Source organism: Chenopodium quinoa, unplaced genomic scaffold (genome assembly GCF_001683475.1).
Source record: "Chenopodium quinoa cultivar QQ74 unplaced genomic scaffold, ASM168347v1, whole genome shotgun sequence".
Lineage (NCBI taxonomy): Eukaryota > Viridiplantae > Streptophyta > Magnoliopsida > Caryophyllales > Amaranthaceae > Chenopodium > Chenopodium quinoa.
This window is the reverse complement of record NW_018742738.1, coordinates 11,926,782-11,935,872: the sequence shown is the minus strand read 5'-3', so window position 1 is coordinate 11,935,872 and position 9,091 is coordinate 11,926,782. Positions and strand designations below refer to the sequence as shown.

Genomic DNA, 9,091 nt, shown 5'->3' with positions numbered 1-9,091 from the left:
TTAAGGTAAACCTAGGGCTGATCGGGCCTCTAGACTGAAATGGGCCTTGATGGCCGGTTGTCCCATTTGGCATGGGTGGACACGTGGCGTGTCTTAAGTGGTCCGTGGAGGACGTATCTGTGACTGACACGTGGCAAGCTCCTGTTGGCCTTCGTGAAGGACACGTGGCGGAACCTGGTTGGTCCACTTGTCAGACGGTGATTGGTGGATAAAAATCCCCTAATCGCTAATAATAATAATCAATAAATAATAATAATAATCATCAATAAATAATAATAATAATAATAATAATAATAATAATCAATAAATAATAATAATAATAATAATAAAAATTAATAATCAAAATTAATAATAACAATAACAATAATAATAATAATATTATTATTATTATTATTATTAATATGTACATTTGTATATACACATATGTATAGTAATAAATAATCAATAAATAATCAAAGATCACTAATCCGTAGTTAGAAATCACTAATTAATAAGTTCAGTTCAGTTCAGTTCAGCTGAGTTCAGTCAATCGGAACAAGCCCTAAAATAGTGCATATAAATAGTCAAAAAATGGCATTATCAATGGAACCATGGAGGGAGTAAAAAAATTAAAAATAAAAATACAATTGAAATAGAGAGAGTAGTTACGGCGGGACATTCAAATATCTAAGACTAGATATATCTAGTTTTTTGTGACCACTTATTGCACCAATTTACCATAACCAGTAGTACTCCCCCAAACAGTAGACCAACCCCCTTCCATCACTTCTTCCTATTTCTCTGCCTACAAATTCACCCCTTCTCCCTCTCTCCCAAACCCAAAAAAAAAAAGTTCATCGTCGGAAAATATGGAACCCTCATCAATTAATCCCAGAAACGGCTACTGCTCCGCCACCAAAACCTTCCACACTCTCCGAGAAAACCCCCCTCTTCCACCTGAATCCACCCCTCTCTCCATCACCGATTACGTCTTCTCTCTCCTCCACTCCAACCCCGACTTTTCTCCTTCCTCCCCTGTCCTCATCGACTCCGCTACTCACCATTCTCTCTCCTACTCCGACTTCCTCAACCGCGTCAACTCGCTCTCTCATTCTCTATCCAACCTTTACAACTTTCCGCTAACTTCCAACGCTGTCGCCCTCATTCTGTCTCCTCCATCGTTCCACATCCCTGTCCTCTACTTCTCTCTCCTCTCCATTGGCGTCATCGTCTCCCCTGCTAACCCTTTATCAACCCAATCCGAGTTGACTCACTTAATTGAACTTGCTAAACCGTCTGTCATATTCGCCGTCTCTTCTATATCCTCAAAGCTTACTTCGTGTTCCTCTGATGTTCCCGTCATCCTCCTCGACTCGCCTGAGTTTGAATCAATGCTCACTCACCGAGTCACCCGCCCTCGAGTGACGATCCCGCAGTCGAATTCCGCGGTGATTCTATACTCGTCTGGGACTACGGGACGAGTCAAGGGTGTTGAGTTGACTCACCGGAATTTCATCGCTTTGCTCGCTGGATTGCACCATCGGAGAATGAAGGCGATTGAGGAGGAAGAAGGGACGAAAACTCGGGCAATCTCTCTGTTCTTTCTGCCTTTGTTTCATGTGTTTGGATTCTTTATGCTGCTTAGAGCGGTAGCAATGGCGGAAACTCTGGTTTTAATGGCGAGGTTCGATTTCGAGAAGATGTTGGAGACGGTGGAGAGGTATAGGGTTACTTATATGCCGGTTTCGCCACCGTTAATGGTGGCATTTGAAAAATCGGAATTGACAAAGAATTATGATCTCAGCTCCCTTGAGTTTTTAGGGTGCGGTGGTGCACCGCTTGGTAAGGAGGTTGCTCAGAGATTTAAAGCACGTTTTCCTCATGTGGAAATTGGACAGGTAATTTTTTGTATTTAAATTGATGTTTTCTCTAAATTCAATTTTAATTTTAAATTCTGTACTACTCCTTATATACTTGATACTAGTATCAAGTTTAATTACTTTTAATCAGTTTAAATGATGTAGACGATCCTTTTGATGATCTAAAATGTGGTCATTCTGGAAAGACATGACGAAATGTTCTATTGAGTTTGGTTTACTTTTGGGATTATTTCTGTATTTGATTTAGTTAATTGCTGCCTTTTTCTTTTGGCCCTGTTACGTGATTAAATAAAGCTAGTACTACGTAATTGTAAAGTACTGGTTTTTTTAAATCTATATCAAGGCTGAATGTCTTTTCAAATACTGTTATTATATACCGTAAGTAATTATCATTGTTGTTAAAGTGATTATTGTAGTAGACTAGTAATGGAGTTTGATTATCAAAAGAAGTATTGCCTGATAATGTTACACTTCATTTGCGTTGGTATGTTAATTAGGATAATGGTAAGAACTGAGATATCTAACAAATTGAACGAGGTAGAGAATAAACGAAACTGTCAAGTTTTGAAAATTAAAGCTATAGAATGAGGAAGAATGGTGTTTTGGAAAAGCATCAAATTACAAAGATGTATGAGTTGGTAGTATGTCAATTCTATAAACCTTTAGAACAATGCATGGGTATGACTTTTTTTAGTTTTCATTAAACATGGATTTGAAGGCAAAGATTTTATTGAATAGTATGAATTAGTCATGGCTCCACCACAAATGGAGGAGGGAAATGCATTAATTGTGAAATTAACATTAAGAGGAGGCCTTAAGCAGGCATTCTTGACTTTCGAGTTCTAAGTCAATCTTGCTACAATGATTGATTGCTTTAATCTTTTAAAGGTTAAATTATTGAGTATAGATGGCATTTTGATTGGATTATATATATTTGACAATTAATTTTGCTAATCAGTGAAGACTTCTAGTAAGAGGAATGGTTCTTTGTCTTGATGTGCAAGCAGGGGAAGTGTCTGACCGGCTTTTATGTCCTATATTGAAGATTAGGTAATTTTAAACCTCCTAATAAGAATTGGAATTGGCTAATCAAGTTAACAAGGGCCATTCCTAACAGCATTAAACTAACTTAAATAGTTTATTTCAGTTTATTTGACTGATTAGATTTATATATACTTTTTGTTTCAGAAATTTGACTATATTCGAGAATCTTATACAAATTAAGCACACCATTAAAATTAAGTGGGTTTAATTTTTTTCTTTTTGGAATCAACATAGACCTAGCTTAAAATATTTTCTAAATGCAAAGAAACATATCAATTAAAATTCTAAAATTCAAATTAACAAAGGAACTTATCTAGAAATTTTGAAAACAATCCATAGTATAGTTTCTAAATACCCTAAACTCCAAATTAATATAATAACTGAACAAATTTAAAAGATAAAAACCCAAGACCTTTTCTTTAGATGCAGTACCAGAATTGTATAATCAATTGGTTATTTTCTGCAACCATTTTTAAACTGATTGTTTTGTATCTATCTTCTCCACTGTGACCTTGGGTGCTCAGAGTTATCATGGTATTCTGAAGCTTATATTCCCATTTGTTTCACATAAAACCCTTTCCCTCGTCCACACGGATTAGTAGCCAACCTTCCATCACAGCATTCCTTCCTTTGATTGAGGTGAAGTAAGCTATGTGTGGCCTTGGAAACTACTTTAATGAACTTAAAACAGTTACTAGGAGTTACATGGTTTTGAAATTCTTCAAAATGATTTGCCATGGTTTTCGACTTTTAAGTTTTTGTTTCTAATGTTTAATCTAAGGTGTTTTGGAAAAGATTAGATCTTCCGGGGTTAATTAGAGAAGGAAGAGAAGAAACTGAGAGGAGAGTAATTTTCAAGTTGGGATATTCGTCTTCTTTGTGGGTCAACAATTCAACATTTGTAAATATCATCTGCATTTGTCAATTCTCTGCGCATAAATATATTACTGTATAAAAATTAAATTTACTGTAAATTTTGGTAGGACGTGACAATATTAAGACACCTTAATTTGCATAAAAAAGACACCTTAATGATTTCTACTAACATGACTGTACAAATGTTTTAATATTTTTGGGTATAAGACTTACCTTGTAGATGCAATTCCAGTTTGTTGGTTAACATCATTTTTGAGTTATTATCTAGAGGTTTATAAGAAGATTGATAAGGTAAATATTGAAGATTGAATGGAAATTAAATTACATAACAAAGTGTTATGATGAAGCTATAATAATGAGTAATGCATATGGGCAGCACACTTTCCTCAATTGTTGTTTTGGTGTGGCATTGGAGATGGATGTTGAGGCTAGGCTCTAGTATAGTAGTACATATTACCATATATCTTATGTTTCGTGAGATAAATGGATTAGTAGTGAGGTAAATTGTAGAAATGGTGGCACCTGTGTGATATGTAAGTGATAGTGTGGAACCATATTGATATGTTTAAAACCAAATTGTGGAAAACGAATTGATCTTGTTAAGAGGTACTGCCCAAGGAAAGATGTTGTATCTTAGTTGTAATGGTCACTTAAGAAATCAAATAAAGACACGTTCTCACTATATCTCTCTAGTTCTATCCCTTTCCTTTCCTTCCCTCCATGAGGCTCCATCACTCTTTCTTTTTATAAGAAGCTAGTTAAACTTCAGTAGCCATTTCTGAGCAGCCAGCTTCCTTGCTGTTAAGCTAAACTTTTGTAACTTTTCCCTAAAAAGAAATACTTTTAAGAGTTTTAACTTGCTGGTTACTGATTCAGATTCCGCAAGTATAAGGAACTAATTTCATGGGAGGTTCTGCAACTTCAACAGATGTTTTCTTTTTTTCATATTTGCTCTGTCTTCTATTGTAGGGATATGGAATGACTGAGACAGGGGGTGGGGCAGCGTCGACAGTTGGACCTGAAGAGTGTGAACGATATGGTTCTGTTGGCCGCCTACAAGAGCACTCGCAAGCAAAGATTGTTGATCCGTCGACAGGAGAAGCCTTGCCTCCTGGTAAAGAAGGGGAACTATGGCTGCGTGCTCCAACCATCATGAAAGGTAAATTTACCCTGAAGTTCAATGCGTCTCTTGGACACATATAAAATATATTGTACTTGTTTTAAAAGTTGGGAACAAAATGTCATATCTATGAAGGGAAATTCCAACAAGGCTCATTGATATGTTTTATATTATACAAAGTATATTGTTTTTATGTGATCAAGGAAGAAAATCAAGTCTCTTTTAGAGGGCCAACTTTATGTATTGTAGGCTGATAGCAAGCAAGGTGATGGTCAATACAATCAAACTAGCTAGAATGATGGTGCATTTACGTCCAACATTAGCTTTGAAGTTTGCAATTGATTCTTAAAATTGACATCATTGAGTTGGCTCAAGTCTATAAGAATATTATTGGTCATATATTCGATCTCACAGGGGATAACCCTTTAAATCTCTACGGATGTAATGATAATGAGTATAATGACACCTAGGCTATTTCCTCATTAACCAAATTGGAGATCCTTGTGATCTTTGCAGTTTTAACACCATTCGTAAGAGGAGAAGATTCTGCTGAGATAATTAATTCTGCCATGTTCTGAACCTAAAAACATGTCTTTGAAGATCTTTAACTTTGTAGACTCGTATCCAATCTTCATCCTAGTTACTAGACCTATCAACAATCACTTCAATATAGTTGTGTGGCCTGGGCCAATATACACGTCTGTGAGTATATGACCAGGATATAAAGTTTGATAAGTGAAGGTGCATTGTTCTTGGTAGTCAAGGTTTAGAGTTTGCAAATCACTAGTGGCTCTCTTTTGAATACCTTTATTAATGGACATTGCTTTAATATGAAGAATTGAAGAGTGACTTTTTTGCAAGCTTAAAAGTTTGATGCTTCCCATATCTCTACTTTTCAGTGAAAAGTAAAAGGGCATCTGACTAAGCATCCCCATATTACAAACGTATTACTTTTGTAATATGCTGCTAGTAAAAGGCTCGTAATTACAGTTTCCTGGAAAATTATCAACTTCTGGATCATTTGAAATTGTTCATCTCGTTCCTAGAGGTCCTTATCCCTTAATTTCATCAAAATGGCTCACCACAATAAACAATCACCACGGGATGTGAAATTAGAAATATAGACATTAAAACATATCTTTTTCAAAATTATAATTTGGTCATCATTAGGTTTAATGAATAATTTTGATAGGGATTTCATTTGAAGTTGGAATTTTTTTACTTCTACTATTTGTTCTTTTGTCTTAAAATACATTTCTGTTCATTTCAATTTAAATGCAGACTTTTGCTGTTTTGCATATAGAAGATGCTCTGGTTGCTAAAATTTCTTGGTTGTCTTAAAGCGACCATTTCTATGTAATGAATTTATTTTCCTTTTTATCAATTGATTCTTTTTTCCTTGTTAGTTTACTAAAAGAAGCTCTATAAATTTTCTGATCATTATTGTGCACTTAATTTACTTCACTCATGTAGTTTCTGGAAAGCCTTGGGTACTCCTAAAGGCATCCTTATCATTCTTTATCTCATGGAAGCTCTCTGGAGTGGTTTAGCAAATATTGCTGTCATCTGTCAATGTTAACATCATCATTTCAGCTCTCCTATATTTCAATTGGCCAAGATTGATGGCTATATTTTCTTTAATTGATAATGTTAGCTTTAACTGTTACTAATTTATGCAATGGAAAGGAAAAATTTGTCTGGTGTTACATCATTTTATATTAAAGATGATTTGTTAGACTCTGATGTTTGTCTAATAGCAATTGTAACAACTGCAGGTTATGTTGGCGATAAAGACGCAACTGCTGCAACCTTCCATCCAGATGGGTGGTTAAAGACTGGCGATCTTTGCTATTTTGATTCTGATGGATATCTGTACATTGTTGACCGGTTGAAGGAATTGATTAAGTACAAAGCATATCAGGTAACAAGATAGTCATTTAATGACAAGGACAATCATTTCAACTTTAAAACTCTTCTATATCCACTGGATCATATCTTTTTCAATTGCCAGGTTGCTCCAGCTGAGTTGGAACGTTTGCTATTATCACACCCAGAAATTGCTGATGCTGCTGTCGTTCCGTAAGTTGGTCATAATCCTATTGTGCACACATGATCTTATAGTAGAAGGGGGGGATGGATGATTATCAATGATTTTCAATTTACATTTTACTTGTGTTGTGCTTGGAAAATCTTTCATAACTTTATACCACAGGTAATTAATTTGGTATTGGGCTTCAAATGTCTTATATATTCACCTGAAATTAACATTTTAGTTAGATCCCCTTTTTTGAGCCAGGCCCAATTGGTCACTTGTGTGGAATAAATCATGTTAGTTGTTACAATATAAAAAAAAGGTATGAATGTATGATAAACCTTGTTTGTGTTGACTGCAGTTATCCTGACGAAGAAGCTGGAGAAATACCCATGGCATTCGTAGTCCGTAAACCTGAAAGCAGCATTACTGCGTCTCAAGTGATGGATTATGTTGCAAAAGAGGCATGTTCTTTCTAAACTGATAACAAACTTGGCATCATTTATATATATTGTCAAAACTTTATGCAAGGGTCAAAACCTGTAGCCATTGTATAAAATTACTTAGGTACATCTTGAAGTTCTGTTGCAGTCATAGTATCGTATTCTAGATTTACATTCAAAAACCTGTTTTCTATTTAGCAGACTATAGGAGGTCATTCCTTTGGCAGGGAAATCTGGTGGTGTTGTGTCATAATAGTGCATCTGTGATAAATTGACGCCCATGTTACTGATTGATTTGAAACACTACCAATCCTTTAGAGGATTTACTTTGAGTAGGACAACTTATGCTTTGCATGTAACGGAAAACACATCTTTGCAACTGTAGGCTGCATACATGACACCCCTACTACCCCATTGAGCCTTGTTGTGGCATCATCACATTGGGGTGGTTTTTGTTTTGAAGAAAACCGAGAGCCAAAATTCTTTAATCAAGGGACAATTTGTCCATTAGTACATACTAGGAAATAATACTTGGACAATGATTTAACCAAACTTGGGCATTACCAAACAGCATAACTCTAGCAAGGTGATGGGCTACAAAATTACCCTCCTTTCTAGTATAGGACCACTCTAAAAAACCAAAATTCGAGCAAGTAGACAAAATATCACCCAAAATTGAATCAAAATTAGTGAGATACACATGGAGAGACAACGAGTGGTGAGGGTCTGACAATCCGACTCCATTATCATGCTCTTAGCTTGATCCCATTTTGTTTAGCAAGCTGTAAGCCAAATAATGATGCCTTCCCACATTGGGGTAGTTTTATTCCATACTATAGGTGCTTTAAAGTTTCCTTGTAAGAGCGAGGTTGTTGGTCATACAGTTATTCACATGCATAGCAAAATGGAGTGACATTATTGAAATTGTGAAATTGTTATAGTCTTATAGATGTCTTTAACTTTTGATTAACAATGGAGCGTGAACATTAGTGAAATTGTGAAACCTTATAGTTGTGCTCTCACATCTGTGCAGGTTAGTCCATATAAGAGGATACGCCGTGTTGCTTTTGTCGGTGCTATTCCAAAGAATCCTTCAGGGAAGATCCTTAGGAGAGAGCTCGTCAAGCAAGCTACAGCTAGTCCATCTAAGCTATGATTAAAAAATAGTTCCAGCATCCTACCTGTATCAGTTATAGTTTTGGGCTGCTTAATGTTGCTCATTTAATTCAAGGTTGTCCCCTCCCTGCACTTGTATTTATTAATATGATGAACGGACCAGAGTTGCTATCAGGTAAGCTTGGTGCGAAAATAATTGAGTTATAGCAGAGCATGAGTGCAACTCTTTTGTGCAGGGGGTGATATATTCATTGTGAACATTTTATGAGCATGAGTTTCTGCAATTAAAACCCTCTAATTAAGTTATGTGTTGAAACTCAAATACATTATTAACGGTGGTTCAAATGTATATATGAATTTTCAAATTCAATTTTGAGAGCGATATTGTAAATATAATTTGACGCAAGTTGCGTTTTTGGTGGTATAATTGATACATTTGACTTTTTCAAAGCATTGACCATCTTTTCTTACTGCTACTAAAATAAAACGATACAGTAGTAAGTAAAGTTGTTGGATTTATCTTAATGTTTATTATTGAGATGTCAACTTCATGATTAACCAAGCTAAGCTTGGTCTAGTCAAGGTTGAAAGATACAATTAG

General features: G+C 35.6%; 1 protein-coding gene across 1 annotated transcript; it reads left to right on the top strand.

Annotated features, from left to right (window-relative positions):
- Window positions 1-509: 509 nt before the first annotated feature.
- Window positions 510-8,796, top strand: LOC110724262 (4-coumarate--CoA ligase-like 9). Its single transcript, XM_021903685.1, has 6 exons — window positions 510-1,877; window positions 4,749-4,938; window positions 6,675-6,820; window positions 6,911-6,978; window positions 7,293-7,395; window positions 8,408-8,796. Exons 1-6 carry the CDS (start codon window positions 849-851, stop codon window positions 8,528-8,530), a joined length of 1,659 nt encoding a protein of 552 aa, XP_021759377.1. The 5' UTR covers window positions 510-848; the 3' UTR covers window positions 8,531-8,796.
- Window positions 8,797-9,091: the final 295 nt, after the last annotated feature.